The sequence below is a fragment of the Manis pentadactyla genome, chromosome 14, assembly GCF_030020395.1.
Source record: "Manis pentadactyla isolate mManPen7 chromosome 14, mManPen7.hap1, whole genome shotgun sequence".
NCBI classification, from domain to species: Eukaryota; Metazoa; Chordata; class Mammalia; order Pholidota; family Manidae; genus Manis; species Manis pentadactyla.
The window spans coordinates 67,636,675-67,664,523 of NC_080032.1; the positions used below are offsets into that span (position 1 = coordinate 67,636,675).

At 46.2% G+C, this 27,849-nt stretch overlaps 2 protein-coding genes across 3 annotated transcripts in view; both read right to left on the reverse strand.

Moving 5' to 3' along the window:
- Positions 1-24,852, reverse strand: part of LOC130680517 (uncharacterized) — a 634,026-nt gene extending 609,174 nt beyond the window's left edge. The window contains exon 1 of the mRNA XM_057491206.1: positions 24,834-24,852. The gene's annotated coding sequence lies outside the window, so the exon portion shown is untranslated. The remainder of the gene's footprint in view (positions 1-24,833) is intronic.
- A 934-nt stretch (positions 24,853-25,786) lies between these two features.
- LOC130680522 (uncharacterized) lies at positions 25,787-27,295 on the reverse strand. 2 transcript variants are annotated; one of them, XM_057491216.1, is made up of 2 exons: positions 26,561-27,290; positions 25,787-25,919 (listed from the first exon to the last, which is right to left on the reverse strand). In XM_057491216.1, the coding sequence occupies exons 1-2, from the start codon at positions 26,938-26,940 to the stop codon at positions 25,832-25,834; spliced, it is 468 nt and encodes a 155-aa protein (XP_057347199.1). In that variant the 5' UTR covers positions 26,941-27,290; the 3' UTR covers positions 25,787-25,831. The 2 variants fall into 2 exon arrangements, with proteins under 2 accessions (XP_057347199.1, XP_057347198.1); XM_057491215.1 differs by lacking the exon at positions 25,787-25,919 and adding an exon at positions 26,101-26,417 and having other exon boundaries at positions 26,561-27,295.
- Between the last annotated feature and the right edge of the window lie 554 nt (positions 27,296-27,849).

Genomic DNA, 27,849 nt, shown 5'->3' on the forward strand with positions numbered 1-27,849 from the left:
TCTGAGTCACCCACAGTCTCATAAGGCCCCATGGTGACAGTGACACCCTACTGCACAATGGCTTATCCAAATCCTCCTTCAGTGTCCTGTGGGGTTTAATTAATTGGCCACTGTACACTAGCCACTTAGAAAAGGTAGGGTATTATTTGCAACAACATGGATGGAGCTTGAGGGTATTATGTTCAGTGAAATAAGCAAGGCTGAGAAAGACAAGTACCAAATGATTTCACTCATATGTGGAGCATAAGAACAAAGAAAAACTGAGGAAACAAAACAGCAGCAGAATCACAGAACCCAAGAATAGACTAACAGTTACCAAAGGGAAAGGGACTGGCGAGGATGGGTGGGAAGGGAGGGATATGGGCAGGGAAAAAGAAAGGGGGCATTACGATTAGCATGTATAATGTTAAAGTCTACAGCATCTTACTATGCTGACAGACAGTGACTGTATTGGGGATTGTGGGGGGGACTTGGTGAAAGGGGGAGGCTAGTAACCATAATGTTCCTCATGTAATTGTAGATCAATGATAACAACAATAACAAAAAAAGGTAGGGTATTGAGTGCTCTAAACAAAATGGGAAAATATAAAAGGACATTGCCATATTCTTCCACACCAGGTCCCAGGGCAGCTTCTCCTTCCTATCTGATATGCCTCGCTCAGGACACATGAGGCATAAAGAGGCTAATGACCCCTATCAAATGATGACTTGGCTACCAAGGGGCCTCTGTTTCTCCTTCTTTATTTTTTTCCTTGCCTTCTTTTCATGGGAGATATATAAACACCAGGTGAGGCCTTAATGTATGGCCCAATGAAACAAGATGTGCACCAAAGCATTCACCCTGCTCAGGGCTCACAACCTTCAGGGTGCCCCCACGCCATCCTGTCAGCTAGGACAGGGCAGTTTCTGAATGCTCCCCCTCTCCATGCCCATGATATCAGTACGGGGGCTTTCCTTTCACTGGCTGTTTTCTTCTTAAGATCCAGTCAGAGGAATTGAGAACTAATTGCTACTGGCTGCACTAGTTTACTACACACAGTTCCTGCCCCTTCAGGAAGAGAACTTTTGGAGGAGCTGGGTCTCAGTAAGTAGGACAAAATAACTGTTATATGAGTCATCATTAATCTCAAAACTAAACCATATTTCAAATTGACACCAAACACAATAAAGGGGGCTTTTCCTTCACCTTTTCCTGGGCAAAACTCTAATAATAAAATTCTGTAGGAAGTTCCCAGTCTAATACAACAAGTTTTGAAACTAATATTTGTTCCATTTTCACTACTTTCTCAAGGTAATGGCCATGATAAACAGAACTTAAACATATCACACACTGGCATGGTGGAGGGTGAGGATAGGTGCAAAATGAGACAAAGCAAAGAGGTATGAGGTCCTCTCCTACATTGTCCCAATGTGTCTTACCAACATTAACTCCAGGAGACATGCTCCGGATGGGTACAACTTACCTCTTATACTGAGAAGGATGGGACATAATAAAGATTGAAGCAGAAATAAATAAAATAGAGAAGAATAAAATAATAGAAGAAATTTGAAACCAGGAGCTGGTTCCTTGAGAAAATAAACAAAATAGATTAACCCCTACCCAGACTTACCAAGAAAAAAAGAAAGTGTACACACATAAACAAAATCAGAAATGTAGAAGGAATAATCATAACGGACACTACAGAAATGCAAAGAATTATTAGAGAATTCTGTGAAAAATTGTATGCCAACAAATTGGACAACCTAGAATAAATGGGCAACTTCCTGGAAAAATACAACCTTCCAAGATTGACCCAGTTTGACCCAGGAAGAAACAGAAAACCTGAGCAGGCCAATTACCAGCAATGAAATTAAACTAGTAATCAAAATACTCCCAGAAAACAAAATTCCAGGACCAGTGGCTTCACAGCTGAATTCTACCAAACATTTAGAGAAGAGCTAAGAGCTAATACCCATCCTTCTTAAAGTATTCCGAAAAGTAGAAGACGAGGGAATATTTCCAAATTCATTCTATGAGGCCAGTATCACTCTAATAACAAAACCAGCAAACACACCACACAAAAACGAAAGACCAATGATGTCCCTGATGAACATAGAAGCAAAAATACTCAACAAAATATTAACAAACTGAATTCCAAAGTATATCAACAAGATCATCCACCATGACCAAGTGGGATTTATTCCAGGGATGCAAGGATGGTACAATATTTGTAAATCAATCAATATCATACACACTAACAAAAAGAAAGATAAAAACCACATGATCATCTCAATAGATGCTGAAAAAGCATTTGACAAATTTAACATCCATTCATGATAAAAACTCTCAACAAAATGGGTTTAGTGGGTATGTACATCAACATAATAAAGTCCACATATGACAAACCTACAGCCAACATACTTAATAGAAAAGCTAAAAGCCTTTCCTCTAAGATCAGGAACAAGACAATGATCCACTCTCACCACTTTTATTCCAAATAGGTCCTAGGCACAGCTATCAGACAACACAAAGAGATAAAAGGCATCCAAATTGGTAAGGAAGAAATTAAACTGTCACTATTTGCAGACATGAGTTTATACATAAAAAACCCTAAAGACTCCACCAAAAAAAAAAAGAACTAATAACTGAATTCAGCAAAGTTGCAGGATACAAAATTAATACACAGAAATCTGTTACATTCCTATATATTAACAACAAACTAACAGAAAGAGAAATCAGGAAAACAACTTCATTTACAACTTCATCAAAAAGAATAAAATACCTAGGAATAAACCTAACCAAGGATTTGAAAGACCTAAACTCTGAAAACTGCAAGACACTCATGAGAGAAATTAAAGAAGATGCCAATAAATGGAAATCTATCCCGTGCTCATGAATAGTAAGAATTTATATTGTCAAACGGCCATCCAGCCCAAAGCATGTTTAAAGATTCAGTGCCATTCCTATCAACATACCAACAGCATTTATCAATGAACTAGGACAAATAGTTTTAAAATTCATATGGAACCAGAAAAGACTCCAAATAGCCAAAGCAATCCTGAGAAAGAAGAACAAATCTGGGGGTATTACACTCCCTGACTTCAAGCTATACTACAAGCTACTGTGATCAAAAGAGTATGGTAATGCCACAGACCCACAGATCAATAGAACAGAATAGAGAACTCAGACGTAAACCCATGCATACATGATCAATTAATATATAATAAAGGAGCCATGAATACACAATGGAGAAAAAAACAACCTCTTCAACAACTGGTGCTGGTAACGCTGGACAGCTACATGCAAGAGAATGAAACTGGATTATTGTCTAACCCCATACACAAAAGTAAACTTGAAATGGATCAAAGATGTAAATGTAAGACATGAAACCATAAAACTGTTAGAAGAAAACATAGGCAAAACTCTCAAGATAAATACAAAAATTTTTTCCTGGACACATCTCCTCGGGCAAAGGAAACAAAAGCAAAAATGAACAAGTGGGACTACATCAAATTAAAAAGCTTCTGTACAACGAAGGAGACCATCAGCAGAACACAAAGGCAACCTACAGTATGGGAGGATATACTCATAAACGATTTATCTGAAATGGGGATAACATTCAAAATATATAAAGAACTCACATGCCTCAACACTGAAAAAAACAAATAACTCAATTAAAAAATGGGCAGAGAACCTGAACACATTTCTCCAAAGAAAGAATTCAAATGGTCAACAGGCACATGAAAAGATGCTCCACATCACTAATTATCAGGGAAATGCAAATCAAAACCACAAAGAGGTATCACCTCACACCAGTTAGAATGGCCATTATAAAAAAGACAAGAAATAGCAAATGCTGGCGAGGATGTAGAGAAATGGGAACCCTCACTACACTGTTGGTGTGAATGTAAATTGGTGCAACCATTGTGGAAAGCAGTTCAGAGGTTCCTCAAAAAACTACATGTAGGAATACCATTCAATCCAGTATTTCTACTTCTAGGAATTTACTCAATTAAAACAAAATACCCTGATTCAAAATATAAATGCACCCCTATGTTTATCACTGCACTATTTGCAATAGCCAAGATATGGACGCAACCTAAGTGTCCATCAACAGATGAATGGATAAAGAAGATGTGGTATATATACATAATGGAATATTTTTCAGCCTTGAAAAGAAAAGAAATCATGCCGTTTGCAACAACATGGATGGATCTACAGGGTATTATACTCAGTAAAATAAGCCAGGTGGAGAAAGACAAATACCATATGATTTCACTTATTTGTGGAATATACAAACAAAGCAAAACAGAAGGAACAAAACAGCAGTAAATTCATAGACACTGAGAAGTGACTAGTGATTACCAAGGGGGAGGGGTTGGGGTGAGGGTTGAGAGGGAGGGGGATAAAGGGACCCAATCATTCACAATCACAATATAAGTTGGTCACGGGGATAGTAGTACAACTTGGAAAATATAGTCAATGATTCCGTAGCATCATTCTATGTGGACAGATAGTGACTGCACTAGTAGGGGTGAGGATTTAATAATATGGGTAGGTGTTGAACCACTGTGTTGTACATTTGAAACCAATATAAGATTATATATCAATGATACTTCAATGAAAAAGGAACCATAAGAACATGCAGATTAAAACAACAATGAAATGTCAAATAGGAAAAAGAAAGATGAGTAATAAAGTCAATAGATATCCAACATCATGAAGCAAATTGCAATAATAAAATAAAATTAGATCATACCAAAGGCAGTAATGAATTAAGAGGAAGAGACGGGATACATTTCAAATAGAAGTAATGATAAGTAATAAGCTCTTGGATCATTTGATAATCCAGTGAGGAGAAATGAGTCATAGGAATGAATACACTGAGAAAATACTTAAATTTCTTGCTGATTTGACACAAAATACTGGCATGGATGAAGAAAACATAAAATTTGTAATATACCAGAAGACATGGCTGACATCAATTCAAAGGATATTTAAGATAGAAGCTCACAAGAAAATCTTAAATGCCTCAAAACCTTACAGCTCCTGTATGAAAGAAGTCTGTCATATCCTATATGATAGCAGTCTGCCCAAACCTGACAATTCTAAACATTTTCTTGGCATTACAAATCACAAGTTGTCAAGCTGGAAGATATTTTTCTAAACTGTCAGTAATAAAAATAAATATTTTTTTCATCAACCATACTAAATAAAAGACTGAATCATTTATTCTGTCTATATAAAATATCACAAAATTGCTTATATAAAAATACAGGAAGTATATAGCTAAAATAGCTTTAAAAATAATATTATAAACATATGTACAGTAGTTAATAAAATTTTCCACTATGATTTTTGTTCTCATTCTAAATAAGCACTCCATTTTCATACCTCATTTTGCATTCTTTTACCTAAAGAGGGCTCCAAAATTTGTGCTAAGTTTCACCCCTACAGACGTGAGGTTCAGCCTCACAATGGGATCTTGGCTGTGTCCCTCCCTCCCTCGTCACACTAACTCAGGACTGACCCTCTTCCAGGCAGACAGACAATGGCCAGGACAGAACTGGAGCAGTATGAATTGAAATTCCACCGGCTGTGTTCTCCTTAAAAGTCAGACCGATCTGTATGAAGCCCATGGAAGTGAGGAGAGCTCAGACACTCCTAGGGTTGTTTTCACCAGTCACTCCACACAGATGTAAGGCTAGACAGAAAGTGCTCACGGTTGTTTGTTTGTTTTTAATTATTGCATTTTTTCACAAGTAAATATTCCGCTGGCATAAGTTAGCAGAGTAAACACAGGGATTTCCTTCCCTACCTGATGGAAACACAAGTGACTGAATGGATTTATATATTTGAGGAAGAAGGTCTGGCAATCTTCTCACTCTAATTTGGAGGATGTTATTTATTTGGACTGCGGTCTCCTTTCTAAGAAAAAGATCTCTGTGTCTTGAATAAGCATTTGTGGGTACATTAGACAGACTAAAACTAAAATCGCTTCACTATAGAAAGTTATTTTAGTTCATTACTTCCTATATTCTTATTTGCCCATGGTCAGATCTCAGGAATTGTCTATTATATTTCATTAAATTTAAAATGCAAAACTTTGACAAAAAATGTAATTCTCTAGTTACCTCACTGATGTGTTTTTCACGTCAATTCAATTCAAATCAGCAAACACCGGTGCAGAGCCTTCCAGGCAGACAGGCACTCTGCTGGGTACTGGAAAATACAGAGATAAAAATTAAGGATGCTTTCTGCAAACATGTGTCAAGGTGACAAATGCTGCCCTGGTGATAAGATCAAACTGTTAAGAGAACAGAGAGGAAGAAGCAATTAATTCTGCCTGGGCCAACTGGGAAAAGAGGAGTGGCTTCAAAGTGCAGTTTGTGGCTCCCCAGGGCTCCAGAGGAGTCCTGGGCTGTCTGCTGGGACTGGGGAGCTGAATCTGGGCTCCACGGCTCCCGTTTCTGCTTCAACCAAAGTGTGTCTCCTTCCATCCGTTTTATTGGTTGGAGGTCTGCATTAGACTTTTTTTGACAAAAAGTTTCTGCTTTGGAAAGGTAACTTTAAAAAACTAAAACAAAATGTCTTTTGATCTGAGCTTTGAAGGTTATAGAATTTACCCAAGTAGAGCTCAATCCAGGGGCTCCAGCTCCCTTCAGATGTTAAAATTTCCACACCTACATTTTAACCCTAACCTTTTCCTAGTGGTGGTATTCTCCTTCTCCAATCCCCCTCTATCCTCCATGCCATGTTTTAGAACCTGTGATGGCTCCCCTCTCTCTACCAGATAAAGTCTAATCTCCCTAACATGCTATAAAATCCTTCCCAATTGGGCTCCAAATGCCTTCCTGCATTCACTTTCCTCCACTTACCCAAAGATACTGCTGGAAGACAATCTCTGTGAGTCTCTCACATTTCTGCATTTCTTACAAACAAAACACTGACAAATTTGGTTCCTGAGTATCTTTTCAAGAATACTTGTGTAGTGACCAGATTTGGGAAATAGAGACAGGGACCCCGCTCCAGAGCAGAGGGAAAGTTCGTCTTCTTTCCAGTATAATACAGATAGTATCTCCCTCAGACAAATGTTGGTCGGGTTGGCTTATAACCCTATGGACGATGAGGGTTCCTAAGCTCCAGGGTCCTCTGCTGTGACCACGAGCCCACTGGCCCTCTCAGGACTGCCACAGAGGGACTTGGGGGACAAGGGAAATCACCGCAAGAAAGCAGCTCAAGATTCTTGCTTGTGGTGAAGAATAAAATCCTTATTCTCTCACTTGGGGATCTCGTGTCTTCTGCCAGCCCCTAGGTAACTCTGGCAGGCTAACTGTTAGCTTACATGTGATACAAAATCTCAAACCCTTCATGGTTCTGGAAAGCCCCCTGTATCAGTTAGAGTAAATTAAGTTACACTGCAGTAGCCAACACCCCCAAATCCCAGGGGCATACAACAGAGGGTTACGTCTTGCTTATCCCCATGTCCTTTGCAGGTCAGCTGGTGGCTCTGCCTCCATCACCACTGGCCTCATTCCAGAACGCAAGCGGACAAAGCAACCACCCTCCGGAACATTGCAAGTAGCCAAAAGAAAACAGGAAGCAGCAAAAAACCAGGCATCAGCTTTTAAATCTTCCACCTGGAAGTAACAGACATCCCCTCTGCTTACTTTCACTGGCCACATCCTCAAGCCTGATGGGAAGAGCAAAGCTGCCACGTGCCCAGAGGCAAACAGAGATGGGGTATTCCTAAGCATACCTAATGACCAGCAGAGCACCCCGGCTCCAGCCTCACCAAGTGACTGGGTACTATGAAACCTGCCATATGCTCTCTCACGCCTATGTAACTGGACACGCAATTCCCCCTTCCCAAAATGTGCTGCTGCTCCTGGCTTCTTCACCCATTCCCACACTTCCTATGACTTCTTATTACCTGCTATTTTTTAACAGCCAGATCAAACTTTACCTCATTTTTGGAGCCTTCCCTGACCACTGCTTGCCCTGAAAAATATCTTGCTTCCTTATGCTTCCCTCGCACTGTGTACATAGTTCTAACCGAGGTAATGAACACACTGTTTCATACTTGTGCGTGAATTTGAACCTTTCCAGAAACTAAGATCTCTTGGAGATACAGGATGGACCAATGATTTTTTATTTACCTTTATGCAAACCTAACAACATTTTGATTAAAATATTTCAGAGGACTTTCACTAAGATTAAAAACAGAAACAAAATCCTCAACACACCTGCAAAGCCCACACAGTGTGGCAGCCCCATCCACTTCTGCAGTGCTTCCTACTTCCTTCTGCCTTCAAATGCCAGTATTTAACTCTGCCTGAAACCTGTTGTCCCCCACCCACTGCCTCACCTAATTAACCCCTCCTTATCCTTCAGATCTGAGCAGAAGCACCACTTACTCAGGGAAGTCTTCCTGCAACCTACCCCCAGCCTAGGTGAACTCCCCCAACTCTATGTTCTCATAGCACTGGGGACTTTACGGCACAACTAGCATTTTAGTTATTGGCATGACTATTTCACTGTGTTTTTCCCCACACTCAACCTTCAGATATAAGTTCATGAGGGCATGAATCCCATCTACTTTTGCCCACCGCTGGTCTCTAGTACTTGGCATACTGTCTGTCATGCAGTAGGACTCAATAAACATAGGGTGAGCAAATAAATGAATGAATGACTGAATATGAGACACTCAATGTATGTGTGCGGGGCTAAAGAATTCCAAGTAGAGGGAGAAACAGTTAAAAAGAAAAGGCACAAAAATTTTCATGTCTGCGGGACAAAATTTTTTATGAATGACAAGAATATAGGTGGGCAAACCATAAACTTCCAGTGTTTCCTCTCAGTTTAGATTCTGAATTATGACTGATGAGCTCAGCAGATGCTGAATTCCAGGAGAGCTTAAGAAAATCATCTTACTTTCAACCTCTGTGTCTAAGTATAATTTATACCTAATTCTTTAAGTAAGCAGAGACCATCCCAAGCCTCTCACTGGTATCATTACCTAACATATATGTGGTGACTTACCATTTACAAAGCATTTTCCCTTATGCTGTCATATTTAACACTAAGCAACCATAATAATCATGATTAAAGTCATAGGATCTGACTTTGACATCTTTGCAGAACTTTTTAATATGTTTTGAGAATAACAAGAAGGCAGGTAAGGCAGCATAGAAGCCTCCAGAAGGCAAGAAAAGTGGATGGCAGAGGCACAGGGAGGGAGATGAGAAGACAAAGAAACAGAAGGAGTGGTACCAGGAGGGAGGGAATAGCCTCCATACAATGAAGGACGGCCCACGCAGAGGACAGAACGCTGTGCCACCCCAAAGACTTATGTTGAAGTCCTAACTCCCACTGTGATGGAATCAGGACCTGAGGGCCTATGGGAGGTGACTGGGTTACAGGGTGGAGCCTTTACGAAAGGGATTAGCGCCCTTATAAACTAAACTCCAGAGAGCTCCCTCACGCTCTTCCTGCCATGTAAGGGCAGGAGTTGAGAAGCTGGCAGTTTGGAAGAGGGTCCTCAGAACCCGACCATGCTGGCACCCTGATCTTGGACTTCTAGCATCCAGAACCATGGGAGATAATGTTCATTGGGAAAGCCGCCCAGTCTATGGTAATTTGTTATATTTATTATAGCAGCCTGAGCTGACTAGGAGCCCACAAACAAGAGAGCAGTGATCTTTGAACTTGGCTTCAATGGGCTGTAGGGAGTGGAGACACATAACTATGTAGGCTAGGAAATGAGTGGGAGTCTTTACAGGGGACGAGGCTCTGGAGCAGGGAAGCCATAGAGTCTATAGAAAGCCTATAGGGACCTGAACTGTCAGCAGAAGGTAAAGGATATTTCCAGGTTTGTGTCATTAAAAGATTTAATGTGTGGGTAGATGAGAGTTAGACAGTTTTACTTACAGTAGTAAAATGGAGATTAGGTTAATAGGTCACAAAAAATGAACATTAATTATTGTTTGACTTTGCGATTCCATCAGTATCTGGGGTTGGTCTAGTTGGGGAAAAAAGCATCTTGAGCGTGGCACGGGTGGGGAGGGGTGAGAAGGAGAGGGTACGCCAGGATCTAAACAGGCCTGCAAGCTGCAAAGAATGCAATAAATGCCCTCATTTCACTAAGATACACACTCTCCTCTCATGCTCCCCGGGAGCTCTGAGCCACCTGTTCAGTCTTGAGTAGCCCCTGCAGAGGCCCACCCAGTCCTGGCTAGCTTCTAGGACTCGGTGTGTGCAGTCAGCAGGCCACCCTACTCATTTGCATTGCCAGCACAGAGGACACCACCACCATCCACCTCATTGCCTGTGACAAAAATCTGGAAACTATTCTTGACTTTGTCTCTCTTTACTCTCCAAATCAAATTGATTCTGTGTTCTGATATGTCTCAAATCCACCTACCTCTTGCTATCCCCGAAACCACTGATGTAGCTCAGGAAGCCTCCACTGAGGCATGGTCTAACTTCCTCCCTACTCTGTCTGGCTCCCTTCCTATCTGGTTCTCATTCCGCAAAACTGATCAATGTCTCTCCGCTTCATTAACTCCCTTTCACCCTCAGGACAAAGTCCAAAGTTCCTAATATTACTGCCCTCAATACCCCTGATGAACGAGCCAGTGGTCACATCTCTGGCTTTGTCAAGGGCTTCCCACTGGGCATTTTCCAGCTCTGCTGAACTACTTGCAGTCCCCCGTGAGCACCCTGCTCTTTCTCACTCCTGGACTCAAGAGAGAATGCTTCCTGCTTTTCCCTGCAATCCTCTTACTCGCACCTCTACTCACCCCCAGACCTCTCAGTCCTGATTAACTTGGTTATTCCTAATCTTAAAATCTCAGCTGTGATTTCTCCTACTTCACAAAAACCTCCCCAACTCTTTCTAGGCTAGATAAGTGGCTCCAGCTGTAAGATCCCATAGCAACTTGTATTTGCCCCAGTCAGCACATAATAATGTGTTATAGTTTTTGGTCTTTGTTTACCTTATCTGCATCTCCATCTAGACCAGTGGTTCTCTACTCTGCACATCAGAATCACCTAGGGACCTTAAAAAAAATACAAATGTTAATTAAACAAGAACCTCTTGAGGTGGGTCTGGACATGAGTGTTTTGTATTCTCCCAAATAATTCTAGGATGTGACCAGAAATGGGCAACACTGAGAAGACCATAATTCACTGAGCTCAGAGAACATACAGGATTAGTCTTGGCTGCCCAGTGCCCTGCGCTGGAAATACCACCCAGTTTTTGTTACCTGCTCAAGTTTTGATCTCTCCACTTTGGTCTGCTGTAGGGGCCGGCCTACAGCCAAGGCTGAGTCCCACTATGGCTGAACACCGCCCTTCCACTGTAGCTGACCAACGCCCTAAGATGGCGCCCGCTTCCTGGGCGCCACCCTTCCTGGTTTGGTGGCATTAGCATAAGGAAGTTGCTCCTATAGGCTTGCCCCATGCTTCCGCGCTCGTGCTCAACTCATGCAGAAGGCATGCTACCAATCAGCTTAAAGGTCACGCATGATCTTGATCACCATAGGCCAGCTTCCTAGGCATAAGCAGGAAAGAGAAGGAGAGTCTCTCTCCTCTCATTCTTCCTCTCACTCGCTCTCTCCGGCTGTTGCTTCTTCTCACTCACTTTCTCCTGACCTTCCGAGCAACAATAAAGAACTGAAGTGAACCAGGTCTCTGTACGTATCGCTGTCGTCACCGCCACAAGGAGCGAACGCGATAGTCTGCAAGGTGAAAGCTCTGCACAGCGGGCATGGAGAAGAAGAGACGGGTCTTAGAGAAGAACCTTGCCATGGGAAGGGCCCATATCTGCCCCTAAGTGAGCATAGGTGGAAATCCATCTATCTATACAGTTCATTCTGATACAAAATCACACAGCTGGAGTTGTGGGTACAGCCACTGGGGGTGAAACACCCATACACAACTCTGTCTTAGTGGGAAGGCTTTAATGTCAAACAGCAACGTATTTCCCTACAGAGACCGGAGAGCAAATTTGGAAGGACAAATTTACTTTTCAGATCTCTTGAGGTCTCATTATCTATTCAGAGCAAGTACACAGGTGGATAAACGGAGGCTCCAAAAGTCTGGGAGGGGCCCTCTCCTCAACCCACTCTAGAACAATGCGGAACAGAAATCAGTAGGTGACTTGCCAAGCACCATCAGCTTCATAGTGGAAGGGAGAGACCTAGGCCCTAAACTTACTGCCTCCTAGAGCTGGGGTCCCCCCACTCTCCCACCCTACTTCCTCGTGTTTATGGAGATGCATTTACAGGGAGGAATCTGTGCAGGAAGACTGCAGAGGATGATGTTGCACCTGAGGGACTCTTCTCATTAAAACGGGCTCATGTGACTTCCCATTAAGAGAAGGAAGGGGCCTGCGGAATTCTATCAGAGAATCTGGGGCCCTCGTTAGCAAGGGGAGACAGACATCTATGCCCACAAGGCACTGACTGATCTGGCCCATCCACTCTGCTGGGTGCCATGGTGAGAAACCTCAGGCCAGCGGGTGTGACAGAGGCTGGGCGAGGAGGTGGGGCCCAAGGCTGTACTTACTACCAGATGTTAGAGGGCAGAACGGCTTTGGCTACACGCAGAGCTAGGTTCATACCTGGCTGGCTGTAGCACTCAGCAGCTGTGGACCATGAGCATGTCAAAATGAATCCAGACTATTTACCACTCGACGATATGAGCGCAGACTATTGTGCTTATGAGGAATCCACTTGGCAGCTACACTGAAAAGCCCTCATCCTAAAGGGCAACAAGAAACGGAGAAGAACCCAGTGACCGGGGGAAACTGCAAGTGAAGCTGAATTTAATTTCTCTCCCTGTTGTTTGCCGTGCTCAACAGTCCTGCTTTGCTGATCGTCTCAGAGCGGGTCAATGACCCTCTGTGGACTGTTCCCCGCCTACCAACAGGCAGGGGCTCTGTCCAAAGTCTCATGCGGACTCGGTGGCCCCCAGGCTGTTGCTGTGGTTCGTGGCGCCCACATGCAGGGATCCAGGGCATCCACACTCATTTCCAGCCCGCCTGCCCCCACAGGCAACGGCTCCTGGCAAAGGGGAACCCACTGCTGCTGAGAATCACCTCAAGAGCCGACTACATTTGGATTCCCATTCTGCACAGGAAGGCCCTGAGTGTTCCGCTCCTCCTGCCCCACTGCTGACAGTGAGGCTGGCAGGCGCGGGGCGGAGAATAAGCCCCCGAATCCGGAAGCCATCAGAAAAGAGTTGGTGTGCCTTTAAGATGAAGATGGTGGGCAACCATCCATCTTCCCTAAACACAGACTTGCCTTGTTCTTCCATTTCTGGCTGAGTGATAAAAACGTTAAATGTCATTTCCTGTATCAGTGGTAACCACTAGATGCTGGATCAGAGATTTACCAGAAGTGCTGAAGTTAAGGAAGAAAAACCCTACAGTTTTCAATAACCCATTCTTGTACCATGTGGGAACTCTTTAACCTTTCTTGGGGGAGAGGCGTGAGGGGACTGCTGGATTTGGCCTGAGCAATAAACTGAGGCTTAGATTTGCCAGAGACTTTCTTATGCTTCATACAGGAAGGGAAGAGAGGCGGAATCCAACCGTCCTGCTTCCCACCCCACTGAGTGAGCATATGAGCAGGGGAGGCGGAAGTGAACACCCCCCACACGCCCTTTGCCCACCACTCTCTAGGATAGGCACAGCGGTAAGGTTTTATTGGCCCAGCCTTGTCCCCAGGGGCCATGACTCTGGCTGTTTAGTTCCCCTGCTTCCTGCAGCAGTCAGCGTCCCGCAGGGACAAGGGGCACCCTGGGGAAGGGCAGTGCCCCCGGAGCTTCTGCGTAGGAGTAGCTGTGTCTTCTTGGATTTCTCCATTAATTAATTAAACGCTCAGGACAGTAAAGTCAGGGAGGCTTGGCTCAGCCCTGCTGAGATCTGGCCAGACTGACTGCAACCCATGCACAGAACGTTGCCGGCGGTTCCCCTCCTTCTGCTCTGAGGTGACCTCCACGGGACAACAACACACAAAGCTTCCCTGGGCTCCTCCCTGCTGCCTCCAGGCCCCACACACCTCTCTCAGGCTGGGCAGATAAGACTTAAGAATTACACTTTGTTCCAGCAATTGCATTTCCTACCTAAGGCTGCTTAGAATGCTGTGTGCATACACCCAGCACTCCCAGCACCTCATGCACACCCAGGATGAAGAACAGCCCTGGTTTTCCTGGAACTACAGGGGTGCACAGGAGGCTAAAACTGGGAAAGTCCCTGGCAAACTGCAGTGAGCCAGTCACCCCAACAGAACTGTGTGACAGGCAAATACGCGCTTCTACTTCGAAAGCGAACCTAAATGTTTAGAAAGGATTGAGCCAGGTCAAAGTAAGGAGGGCACCTCATGGTGCAAGCCGACCTTGGGGAGAATGGAAATCATCACTGTCTCCTGCTACTCATAGCACATACCTAGAAGTCATCCTCTCCTAAATCAGTGTCAAAACTGGAAGGGAAAAGATTGTGGGGGAAATATATTCCACCAGTTTCTTGCAGTTCCGCCAATGAACTCAAACCTATATTCTTCCTTGCTATCCTGGTAACACCCCCATCAGCCCCCGAGGACCCCGACACAAGCAAAGCACTGTTGCCTCGCTCTGCCTGTCCCACTCTCCAGTTGAACAGCAGGCCCGGCCACACCTTCCTGCCACCAGTTGTCTCTCCTCTCCAAGCTCCCTGCTCCTGCCTAGCCCAGCACCCCAGGCCCTCAGCGAACACCTCCATCCTCTCCAACCTTGATTTCATCTGCTCCCTGACCTGGTCAATGCCTCCTGCCCTTTTTTAAAACTAAATTTCAGAAACACGTATTGAGTACCTGCATCAGAAGGATGCCATCAGTGCCACTCACCTAGATTTCATATGACTCTGGACATTCTTTATGGTCCCCTTTTGAATAAACATCCCTGATGTCTTCTTGACTGAGAAAATCTCCCTGACATTGGCAGGCAGAGCTGAGGACTTCCTCCCAGCATCCTGCTTCACACTGACCTTTAGCTCTCACCACTGCTAGGGTAATTGGTTTGTATTTCCATCTTGCCTACTCGCTGTGAATTCCTGGTGCCTCATTCATCTCATTTCCCCAGCAGCAATCCTAGACCTTGACAGATAATTAAATAAGTATGGAAAATGAGATGGCATGGAGATAAGAAGAAAATATTGACTGGGTACTATGATACTTAGATGGGTCTATAGCCATTTGAACACATAAAATGCAAAGGCTATTGACCGTGGCTAGATCAACCAGGTAGTCTCCATTACAGAACTGAAGTTTTCTGCCTTGGGCCCCATCATAACAAACATTTTTATAAACATCCTAGATGAAGATATAAAAGATAAAAAACAGATTTGCAGAAAAGCCAAAGCTGCGGAGCATCACTAATATGTAGGGTATGAGAACTAATGTTGCAAAATTATCTCGAACTACTAGATCAATAGACCAAAACTAAGAAGATAAAAATGCATGATAATAAATACAAATGCTACATTCATAGTAGCACTATGCACTAGAACAATGAGGAGACCTAGTTTAGCAACAGTTCATATGAAAATATTCTAGCAATCCGCAGTCCTTGAGGTAGAAGAAAGCCCAGCGACCACCCAGTATAGAGGATCCCCAGCTTCTCTTAAACAGAACATTTTCAACAATTTCAGCAATCAGAATTTCACACAGAGGCCAAGTAAAGAAATTTTTAAAAGGTACTGCTCTATGTAGGAGGACAGCAAAGACAAGTCAACCCCCCACAACTCATCCCTCAAAAACACCTTCTGAAGACCACTCAGGCACCTTCCCAAATTCCTGGGGCTTTTCTGAGCACTGCCTGGAAACAGCAGAGCTGAATCCATCTCTTGGTTCTATCAAGCCTACACCGCTAGCATCAGAACTCCTTCAATCCCTTATCCAACTTGATTTGTTTGTTTTGTCTTTATTTTATTGTTTCTGTCCCTCCCTGGCACATTATTACACATCTGAGTGTACAGCACCTGTGCCCACCCTGGGGTGTGCCCCCAGTGCATGGTACACAGTGGGAGTTCAATAAACACTTATTGGGAAAATGAGTGAAAGAACCGGAAAAGAACCAGATGTCTTGACTCCCAACCCAGTATTGCTCTGCCAATAGTGTGAATGCCCCAAAGAACAACACAAGGTAAGGTCACATGAAGCTGCATGAGAAGACGACTGCTCTCCTAAGTAAGGATGCAATGAATGGTCCCACTGTACTCTGCACTGTTCAGGCCATTTCTGAAATATCGTGTAACTCCTGGAAGCTACATGAAAGGAAAGCAACTGGTTGCAGGGGTGGGATTAAATAATATTTTTGAGGACTAACTTTGTGCCAGACATATAACACACATTTATCTCATTTAATCATCACAATTATGCTATAAAGTAATTATATTCCTTTTGTAGCTGAGGAAACTGAGACTCAGAGAGTAGAAGTAATTTCTCCAAAGTCACACAGCTAAAGAGCCAGGATTCAAACCCCTGGCAAACCTTGTGTTCCTCCTCCTACATCAAGATAGCTCTTGAAAGGTATCCCCCAAAGGCAGAGAACGGAGGGTCTAGAAATAATGGCAAGTGACATATTCAGCCTGGAGAAGCCCAGGCATGTTCTGAGGGGCTGGGGGAGTTGAGGGGAATATGACAGCGGTCATCACAGAGAGAGGAGCTCTTTTTTAGGGGGAAGTACTAAGACTCCACATTGCTTAACAGGTGAGGTGGAGAGGAGATTCCCGGCTCAGTAGGAAACTGGTCCAAACAGCTCTAAAATCTGCACGCTTGGGACTGGCCACTGCTTTTGGGGTGGAGACAGAGCCTGGTGCCCTTGACACACACTTGCGCCTCCCCTCTAGCCCTGTATCCTACATGCCATAGGTTCTCAAAAGCTCCTTTTTATTTTCCATGGACCGTGGATGCTGACAGTAGCATGGTACCAGCTGCCCACAAGCTGTGGCTGAAATCATTTTCACAGCTGCTTAGCTTTCATGGTTACAGAAACAGCCCCAGATGAAGCTGCTTGTCCAGCAGTAAACAGTCAATGGGTAAGGGACAGGGGCAATCACAGAGGAAGGCTGGGGTCCAAGTTGGGCCCTGGTGCCCTGGGGCTGGGAGGAGTTGGCCAGCAGGACCCCTCTCCCTGCCCAGGCCCTCTCCAGGCTGCAGGAACAGACCTTCCCAGACTTGGGTCTCCTGATCTGCTCCAAAACACACGGAGGCAAAGAGCAGAAAAATGACCTCAGGAGGAAATGGCCTTTCTCCTCCTGAGAGTCTCCTCTGTTCAGGACCCTTCACGGAGGCTGCTCCTTGTCTTGAGCCTCCTAGAAATTCTGCCATAAGCCTGAGCTTCTCAGGACCTGAAGGCAACTACAGTATGCTGGCTTAAGTCTTGGTGAATCCAAATGTGATTATAATGACTGAGAAACAGTTTTCTGTTCCAAGTCCAGAGTCACCTTCCTCCATTCTTCTGGTCCCCCTACTGAGGCACCTTCCATGAGAGCACAGGGCTTTAAGCTCCCCAACCCTCTGGCCTGATCCAACCTCAAGAGCTAGAGGCAGGAACAGACAGCAAATTCACAAGGAGAACTGATGCTGAAAGGGGAGGTGGGAAGACCCCAGAGGCGAGTGCCATAACCTGTCCAGAATGCGAAAGCTACGAGGACTTTCCAGAGCCACTCCATCCAGGGACTGGCAAACTTTCTGTGAAGAGAAAATACTTTTGACTTTGCAGACCATGTGTGGTCTCTGTCACGACCGTTCAATTCAGCCATGGAGCCCAAGAACAGCCACAGACAACGTGTGAAAGAATGGAATCAGCTGTATTCTGATAAAGCTTTATGGACACCAACATTTGAATTTCATAGAATTTTCACATGTCAGGAAGATGTCATTTTCTAAAATTTCTTTTTCAATCCTTTAAAAATGTAAACGCCACTCTTATTTAACCTGCTGTACAAAAACAGGCAGCAGGCTGGATTTAGCCACTGTTTGTCAATCCCTGATCTAGTCCAAGCCCCTCCTAACACATGACTGACAGGATAGCAGGGAATCCACATATTTAAATCTCATGCTGTACTCTTTCCCCTGCAAGGCCATGTTTCAGCTGCCCCCATTCCCTGAGCACCATGTGCCTCTACTGCAAGCAGAGCAGTCTGGTCCAAGCCCTGCCACCTGCCACAGCTCTGGACGGGACATACTCCATCTCTGTCCCGTTTCTACACCCACTCATGGGATGACCTGGAGCAGGGTGACTGCCCTGTCTGGACCCTAACAGAAATGCAAGCATAGGAACTCAACCTGGTGAACTCGGAGAGCACGCCCTTTGCCATTTGTCCTGCCTTCCCACATCCCAGCTCAGCTCCCAGCCTGCCCTGCTCCTGGGACATTTCGGTACTGGCACACCCTGCTGCCCTCACCAGCAGCCATCCTTAAAGCAACCCTGAGTTCTGATGTCACCAAATGACAATGACTTCTGGGCAGGAAAACCAGAAATGGAGGCAGAGGAAGTGTCTATTTTCGTGCAGATGAAGCTTTGGGAGGATACATGTTCATGTGTTAAGTGCTTTCTCAAGAGCATGTTTCTATCATTTTATGGAAGACAGAAAGTCAGCTTCCCCTGGGGTGACTGGTGAGAATGTTTGGGGTTTTTTTCTTTAAAAGGGGGGTTTGATTTGGGTTTTGTTGATGTTGTATGGTTTCTTCATTTTTGTTTTCTTGTAACTTGTTTTAGTTAGTTGGAGGAGGATAAGGAGAGAAAGGTTTTTTTTGTAAGAAAAAAGCAGAGCCCGTGTACAAGGGCCTCCAGATGATACCAAGAAGGTCAAGGTGAGTTCAAAGTCATGCAGTCAGATACCTGGGTACCTGCCAAACAGCAGATGCCTTTGTTAGAAAATTAGCAACAGTCTGACATCTGGGTCTCGTGTGATTGCCATGCAAAGATAAGGAAGGGAAGAGCCTTGGCACAGGACTTCCAAGCAGGCTTGGATTCCCAGGCCTGTCCCCGCCATCCCTTGACAGAACGTGGCCACTCTGCTCCAGAGCAGTTCCCTCCAGTCACGCCAGGGCACTGGTGGCCAAGAGCAGACGCAGGCCGGGCACAGCCCAGAGCCGTGCTCAGTACTGGTTCCCTCGGCCGCTTTCTCCCACGGTATCCAACCTCCAAAGCACGTGGATACTGTGAATTAGGGTTTTAGGTCAGTGGACCTTCTCAGGAAGCTCTGGGGGCCTCTGGGGACTCGAATAGAAGCCACTCCAAAGGACTACACTGAACCCTGATTTCTCCTTAGCTAACAGTATGCTGACAAGAGTTTACTATCTAGAAAAAAAGGCTCTGCTTTGTAACATTTGCCAGTTCCCATAGAACACGCACCTTGGCCAATTTCAAGTTGTCGATATGATATCCACTGGCTCACAAAAATCCTGAAAACTCAGTTCAGCTCCCCTATGATGGAGCAGGCCAGCTCCAGTCACCAAGGCGCTGCGCCCTTTGGAACTCAAGGAGAAGGCAGGAATCAGAACAATCTGCTCAGACGTCAGAATGACCTGTGCTCCCCTGAGGAAGTCACAGACTTCCTGAGGCTGAGCTGGGGAACCCTAGGTGGGCAGGAAGGAGGGGCAGGGGCTGGCTGACCACAAGCCCTAAAATGCCCACAGGCAATGCAGGAGGGAGGAAGGGGGGGAGCGGGGAGAAGTGCTAGAAGCTGCAGAGGCACTAAACTTCTGTATGTCCACAAAACACGCCAAACTGTGAGGGATTTCACCGGCTCCTCTCCCTCTTTCCCGAGTGTCCCTGTCTCCGTCCATCACTTTCCAGGGAAAACCTTACTAAAGGATGTAGGAAGCAGCCATCCCGAAGCCCTGAAAAGAGGGGCCTTGTGTTTAAAACATGCTAAAGATGGTGGCTGACCTGGAGGAATCTGTCTGTCCCCTGAACACAGAGGGCAGCTCCGGCCAGCAGGCTGGCCAGGGGGGCACTAAGGCTGGAGCCCCGCGCCCGCCTCCTGCTGCGGTTCCCCTCACCCAGCTCCCCAGACTCCCTCCCCAGGAGTCCCACCTCACTGGTGAGAACCTCACCTCCTCCTGCCTTCATTTCCCTATCGTCCACACAAACTCCTTTATTAAATGTACCTAGAGATTTATGGATGGACAGCTTGTGGGCAGTTTCAGTTAGGCGGGCATTCTGGGAATAGGGCCAGGCGGCAACTCACTTACAAAGGTCTTCATTCAGTGTTCTCTCCTCTCCCGACGCCTGACACACACAAAGAAACCCTGACGGCCAGCGTTGCTGTCCTCTGCGTTCAGAACCTGCTCACCTGTCCAGAGACGCTCACAAAGTCCTCTGCGCTCCCTCAACGCCCTTCCTGGAGACAGAAGCCTTGGGTTCTGTTCCTCCCTCTGCCCCTAATTACCTTAACACTCATTTAACCTCTTTACACTATACTTTCCTTACCTGTTACATAAAATATGGTTGAACTTTAAAATAAAGTTCCACATAAAATATTACAGGAACGATTTGTGTGAAACTTTAAATGTGACCAAGTACTTTGGTCATTACTTAAGCATCACACAAAAAAATAAGCAGCAACATTAGACATAATGTTGTCTAAGTGACATCACCAGTAATAGTAGATAATAGTAGGGAACTGAGGCTCAGACAGAGGTTGGGAACATACCCGAGGTTACAGGGCTCAGAGGCAACCCCAGGGCCTTCAAGCGCATGCCTCTGATGGCCAGCGCTCCGTGCAGACCGCAGAGGGCGAGGGGCTATGATGCGGACCCCACTGCAGAGCCCCGGAGTGTGACCCAGCTCCCCGGCTGACATCCACGTCCCTTTGGCTCACCAGTTTAACCCATCACTTGGCATTCAGACTGACCCCCATCCCCAAGTGAGGCGACTAGAGTGAGTATGGGCAAAACCGGAGGAGAAAACTAGGGTCGCCCTTAGCAGAGGAGGTGACTGGGGCCAGTTTGCCTTCAGTGAGTCTTGCCAATGCCTGCCACAATCACATGTCTACTCTTTTGGCACCTAACACTCGTCATTGTCTTAATATTGTCCCAGCCCCTCCAAAACGAAGCACTGCAATCAAAAAGCTGTATAACCTATTCCCTCTCTACCTTCTGCAATAAACCTACTGCTGGCACCCCACGCTCCACAAGAAGGTGGAGGCAGCTCCCTCACTTGACCTGTACACTCCTCCACTTCTCTACACACAGTTCTCATCCTTGTGTCCCAGCTGACCTCTCTACCTCGGGGCAGACTTCTCTCAGTCCTTTATTTTCATAATCATTCTTTATCACTGTCTATTGTATGTGCTGGGTGCCAGGCATGCCCACCACCCTCCACCAAGGAGGTTAAGGCAAGAGGAAGGAATACAAAGAAGCATAAATTACTACCATTTACATAGACATTTGTAATGATGACACCCTTCCAAAGCCCTCACTGAGTTATGAGAACAGTCTAATGAAGGAGGTACCTTTATACTCATGTTTACAGATGAGGACACCACGGCGCAAAGGCTATCCATCAATCAGCTATCAAGCAGAAGAGCCAGAATGGGAATCCATGTTCAGGACTCCAAGGGCAGCGGCATGAGCGGAGCCCTCCCCAAGAAATTATCTGATAAGAACCTCTAGGAATCTTTGCTCTCTAACAGCGGCGTCTTACGATCAGAGCCTAAGCACCCGCCCACAGTGCTCTGAGGGCGCTTACCAACATTCACGGAGGCAATCACATAGAAGACCAGGTAGGGTCTCAGATGCTGAAGTCTCCTACTTTACCGATCAGGCAGTCACCAGGCCTGCTGTCCAGAAAACCAGCCATCCATGTACACAAAGGAGTCTGAAGACTGAAAACGATGAAGTTCCCAAATTTTGGAAAATTCTGAATCAGAAATGGTGGCATAGAACTATTTGTATAACCTTATACACTAGATAGATGTATGTATGGCATATAACCATGTATGTCTAAGTCTCAGCTTTCATCCAAATAACATAAGGAACTGGACATAGTAAGACGTTCTCTTATGCTGTCCAGACTGGTAACAGCAATCATGCAGTACCTTCTGAAGTACCCTGTGGTCTGAGACCTGTGATAGAGGATGCGATTTTCAATGCATTATGGGTGCACCCAAAGTACAGATTTGCAGACCTTCCTAGAAATGAGTAAGAAGTGTGAAAAGTAAGTTCAGATCACCAGATAAATTTATTTTAGAGACTTTATCAGGAAAAAGGGATCAGGATACTACAGAAACTTCTTGGTGATTCCACTGTGCAGGTCAAATCTAAAGACCTTGCTCTTAAATACATTAGAATTTAGTTATTAATGAGATGTGATGAGGTCGTAACCCTCTTGGTAGGGCCAATAATGGTTGACCATTATGGGGTTTAGATCAGGAAATGTGAAATTGAACTGTTTAAGCCTCACGTGTTTCCCTACACTTTTTGTATAGGTTAAAGACCTGCAAAAGATGAAGCTCAAGAAATCATTTGAGTGTAATGTGAAATCAAACACTCAGGCAGGGAAAATAAAACCGAATAGAACTGTAACTGCCTGGTATGCTGTCTTTGCTGGAGGAAAGAGAGACGGACTGCCCAGAACAAGTCACAAAAACATGTAGCCTGGCCAGCTGGGCTGGCTTCAAGGGTGCAAACTGAAAGGTGAGCTGGTAACATCTGTTCTAATGGATTCAAGGAAGCTACCTGGAGCCGGACGGGAAAGGGGGTTAGTAGAGCTTTTGGGAGAAATGGGGGAAATAAAGGAGATGGATTTCCACTGATGGTGGGAAAAAAAGGAAAGGAAAAGAAAGAAGGCAGTTGCTGGAGAAGGTACCTACGAGCTTCTACTGAGAAGAGGACCTAAGTGGATAAGACTTACCCCAGGGGAAAGCTCTAGTAAGTGAACAAAGGAAATAGAGGAGGAAGTGCTATTAGAAGTGAAAGAAAAGAGCGTGGCCAGCTCCGTGGATGGATCCCAAGTCCTGAAGGAATGGGCAGAAACTAGGGGGCAAAGGAAAAGAAACTTAGAAGAAGACTTCAAAGACTAATTAAATCCACAAGAAGAGAATAGAGAATAATTCAAAGTAGAAGCATGAAATTACACTGTCTTGCCTGAGGTTTTCAGCCCCAGGCAAATTCACTGTGTACTTGGTGACAATGAAAAATGACAGGGGAACGTTTTGGAGCTTTATTCTCACCGTGGTGGTGAGTGCTGGCATCACATCTGCCTCCTGGGCAGTCTGCATGCAGCAAGCCCGTCTCCGGGTCTCCGTCTCCGCCTCTGCCTCCCGACTCTTTGCCACGGCAGCCCCGGAGCCCTGGGCGGAGCTCTTTATATAGAGAGTCAGTGATAGCCCATTGCCCACACGTGTGCAAGCCTGCGCCTGCGAGCACTGCCCCACTGCCCGGGCACAGTGGGCAAGCAGACCAGGGCCAGGTGAGGACCCCGGCCACGGAACTTCCAGTTTCCCTACAACTCATAAAGGACTCTAAGGAAAGGTAAACTTGACACAGATTTGTGAAAGCGGTAGTCTGGATTAGTCTCCAGGAACATGGAGAAGAAACTGATCTTTGGGTTTCCTTACCAGAAGATTCTAAGAGTGAGGCTTTTATTTATAGCTTATATTTGGAACTTCCCAAAGATTTATGAGATCTGGATCTGATAATACATAGTGATGTTTATGAACTGTAGAAGCAAAACTATCTACTTCATGGATACATATATCCTCCCCAGAAAAAATCTGTATAACCCCTAAAAGAAATTTGAAAAAGAAAAGCCATATACAACACTAAACTATGTTTTCTACCTTTATCTTGTAGCTACCTACCACTTCAGCATTTTATTAAAAATAATAATAATAGAGAAATGTGGTATCCACATATAAATCAAGTATAAAAAGCAAATGAGTATTCATATTTGAACTGTTTATAGTTCATAATGCATTAGCAAAACCGAAAGTTACTGTGATGACTGCCCTCGTACTGTTCACCATGTAACTTATTCACTATGTAAGAATTTGTTCTGCATGTAAGAGCTTGTTCGTTATGCTTCAGAAGATTGGATACTGACGAAAATTAGGTTTGGGGTGGATTAATGATTGTGCATTGAGCATTGACTCCCCTATACAGAATTTTATTGTTGTTAACAACCATTTGATCAATAAATATGAGAGATGCCCTCACAAAAAAAAAAAAAAAGTACACACTTCCAATTGTAAAATAAATAAGTAACCGGGATGTAATGTATAGAATAAGGAATATAGTCAAAATATTGTAACAACTTGGTATGGTGATAGCTGGTACCTAGAATTATCATGTATATAAATGTTGAATCACTGTGTTGTGCCCCTGAAACTAATGTAATACTGTGTGTCAACTACCCTTCAAAAAAAAATAATTATCTACAAAAAAAAAAAAAAAACAAATTTGCAGAAAGAGAATGTAAGAAAACAATCCCACTTGCAGTTGTAGCAAAAGGAGTAAGAGATCTGGAGGATGTTTAACCAAGGAGGTGAAAGACCTGTACTCTGAATATGCTAAGATACTGAGGCAAGAAACTGAAGGTGACACAAGTTAATGGATAGCATCTCATGCTTATGGAATTCAAGAATTAAAATGGTTGATATTAACGTTAAAATAAAAATTAGTAGTATTGTTAATACTTCCTGCAGCTCTGGGAGGAAATTGCAAGTTGGTGCAGCCACCATGGAAAGCAGGATGGAGGTTTCTCAGAGAACAGCTGTGCTCTCTGTAATGCTATGGGATGAACCCTGGGAAAGACACTAAATGGTGGCTTGCTGAGGATGCTAAAAGGAGTTACCTACCCGCCTCGTGTGACCCTGGAGCTAGAGAGCAGCAGATGTTTGCAGAAAAGGGTCAAGTAGAACTTTCATGAGTTCAGAGAGAGGAAGTTGTTCCCTGTGGAGACCTTGTAGGGAAAACAAAAATTAAGAGGGTGAACCTGACCCACTGGGCTTCTCCACTAAGAAGGGACAGTCCACTAGCAGATAGCTTCTTTTCAGAGGCAGGGAGGGTGGGTCACAGGGGAAGCCCTGATTTGCAGGCAACCTGCCTAGTGGAAGGGGGTGGGAAGGATGCTCTCACCTGTGACTATTTATGCTCCAGGGGCCTCCCTGCTGAGCTCAATCTCCCCAGCAGCCTGCCCCAAAGTCTCCCCACCTGACTTCTCTGTTAGGCGGTTGTGGTGAGCCGGCTGCCTTCCTCAAGTTCTCCTAGTGCACAGGCACCCAGAGACACACACTGTCCCAGGCCGCACAGTGTTCTCACACACACACCACCACACGTGCAAGAGCTACGACACATCGAGGGAACCCGACACCACGACGACGCACTCACCAGGGGGCCAGGCCACCGCCAAGCAGCCGCAGGGACCTTGACACACCCCCTGAACTCCTGCGCGCTGACCCGTTTGGGAAGCACAGAAGGCCCCCAAGCCCCTGCGGATGCACCCTCGCAGCGCCCATGCCCGCGTACCCATGGACCGGACACCCAAACCGTTACATTGCAGTCAAAGCAGCTGGCGGGCCTGGGGAGCTCCTGGATAAGACCTGGTCACCTTCCTGGTTGGGTAGGTGCCTGCGCTGCCCATGGCTTTCCAACGCCCACGCACAGCTTTCCACTTTCCTCCCAGGGCCCATGCAACACCCCCAAACTCCCTGAACAAAAAGCCAACGGGTCGGCGGCTACCTACTATGAGCTGAGGCTGCTGCAAGTTGGCGAGGCCTGCGTGAGAACGAGGGAATCCTGGCAAGGTGGCGGCGGCAGGGGTCTAAGGGGGTCCGGCAGCGGAGAGAGCTCGGCGTCAGTGAGCGTAAGTAAAGGCAGCGAAGGTCAGCGTCAGCGGGAAGAAGGCATTGGACAGCGGTGGTGGCGGCAGGCATCCGGGGCGGCTGTCAGCGGAAGGCACCGGTTGGCGGGGACAGGCGGGAGTCGGCCTCTGGGCTGGTGGCTGCGCTTTGGTGGGGGGAAGCTGCGTCGGAGGCCCTTGGCTTTCGCTGGCAGGGGCTGGGCGTCGGTTGCGGGCGGACTCCGTACCCTTACGACGTTGCCGCCCCTGCACCCCGGAACCGACACCGCCAACCGCCGCCAACCTCAGAGATCCGCTCCGCGCAGACACCCGCGCCTCCCGCAGCTGCAGACGCCACGGCCCACGATGGAGCGCAGCCTGTTCACGCTGCGGCCCACTGCAGACCCCGCATCCCGCCGCCTCGCCCTCGCCTCTGGCTGCGCCACCTGCCAACGGCAGCCTCGGAGGTCCGCCTCGCGCACAGACTCACGCGCCTCCCGCAGCTGGAGACGCCACGCCCCAACATGGAGACAGCCCGTCCACGCGGCGGCCCACTGCAGACCCCGCTCACCGCCGCCCGCTGCCGCCTCTCGGGGCGCACCTGCAGACGGAGGGCTGGACTGCGCCCCCGGCCGAAGACCCCGCAGCGAGGCGCCCCAGCCTGCAGCCTCCCGCAGCGGACACCTTCTCGGCCCGATCCCTCCCGTACCCGATGCCGCCCGCCCCCTGGGGGTGGCCGCTTACCGTGAGCTGCCGCTGCGAGGAGCACAGGCCTGCGTGAGGAAGAGGGCGCCGGTCCCTGGCGAGGGAGGCCCCTGGAGCCGGCGGGAGGAAGCCGCAGGCGGTCGCTGTTGGAGGGCGCCTGGGCTTTGGCGAGCGACGGCGGCGGCGGCGGGGCGGGAGATACCAGCGGGCGGGCGCAGGCGGGAAGCTTCCTCTGCTGGGTCTGGCTGAGCACTTTTGGAAAGAAACATGGCGGGCACCGGAAGCGGGCGGTGCCGGCCGGCGGGACGAGCATGCGCGGCGTCGGCTGCGAGCGGACCCCGCCCCCTCAGGGCGCTGCCCCGCCCCACAACAACGGAGAGCCGGCGCAGCAATCCTACCCTCCCCTCTCGGTGCAGCATCCCTGTGAAATAAAAGGAGATGAGAAAACTGCAAAAGGAAACCGAGGAGGAGTTTATCTAGAAGATAGAGAATTAAGGGGCAGGTGCTGTGAGAGTAAAAGAGAATAACTTTTCAGATTGCATGTACGGGAATGTTTAGTATAATCTTCAGAATTACCATCAAGTAAATGAAATTAGGCATGGAAAAGTGATCTTGAGAAATGTCATTACTGGTAATTAAATAATCTTTCCTAAAATTCTTCAAGAGATACCAATAAACATAGAAAGCCCCTTCTGATTACTCATGGTTTCACACCTGTGCGTCTATGAAAGCAATTCAGTCTGGCAGTGTGACCCTATGGAGTGTTAGAATATTTCAGGGTATCACTGAACTCACCCATCACAAACTCACCGTCATTCCCCTCTGATGCCAGTGCCAAAGTACACATCGTCTTGTGTTCCGAGTCCCGGTGAAAATCATTTGTATCTGCCCAGTTCTGGAGAAAAAGCCCTTATTTTACTTGTCTCTCCCCTTAGAACCTGATTATTTATTTAATTACACTGTTCTATAGATTCCATAAACTTCTTTCCAGTTCATTCAAATTGTGACCCCCACAGCCCTGGGCTATGTATGGTCCAGGTTGCAGACCTCTCTGACCTGCAGTACCCAAAGATTCTAAATGCTCATTTCCCTCTCCTTTGTCTCTTAACCTTCAGTCTGTTCTTTACAATGAAATAGCCAATATGATCTTCACCATTCTATATATTGATGGTGACCTTCTATTGCTCCAAAAAACTTAAGTGATTTCTTGCTCTTTGGGAGGAGCGCAAGGTCCCTTCACCTTGTTCTTATCTCTGAAGCTTCATACCTCACTGGTCACCCACCTCGGATTGTTAACTCGTTGACATACCAAATATTTTCTTCTCTCC

Bases quoted from the DNA above. Each gene is read 5' to 3' on its own strand.
- LOC130680522 (XM_057491215.1), bottom strand. From the start codon at position 26,834: ATGCTCGTCCCGCCGGCCGGCACCGCCCGCTTCCGGTGCCCGCCATGT. The intron at 26,418-26,560 runs GTAAGCGGCCAC...CTCCGTCTGCAG, and splicing joins CCTCGCAGCGGCAGCTCACG to GTGCGCCCCGAGAGGCGGCA.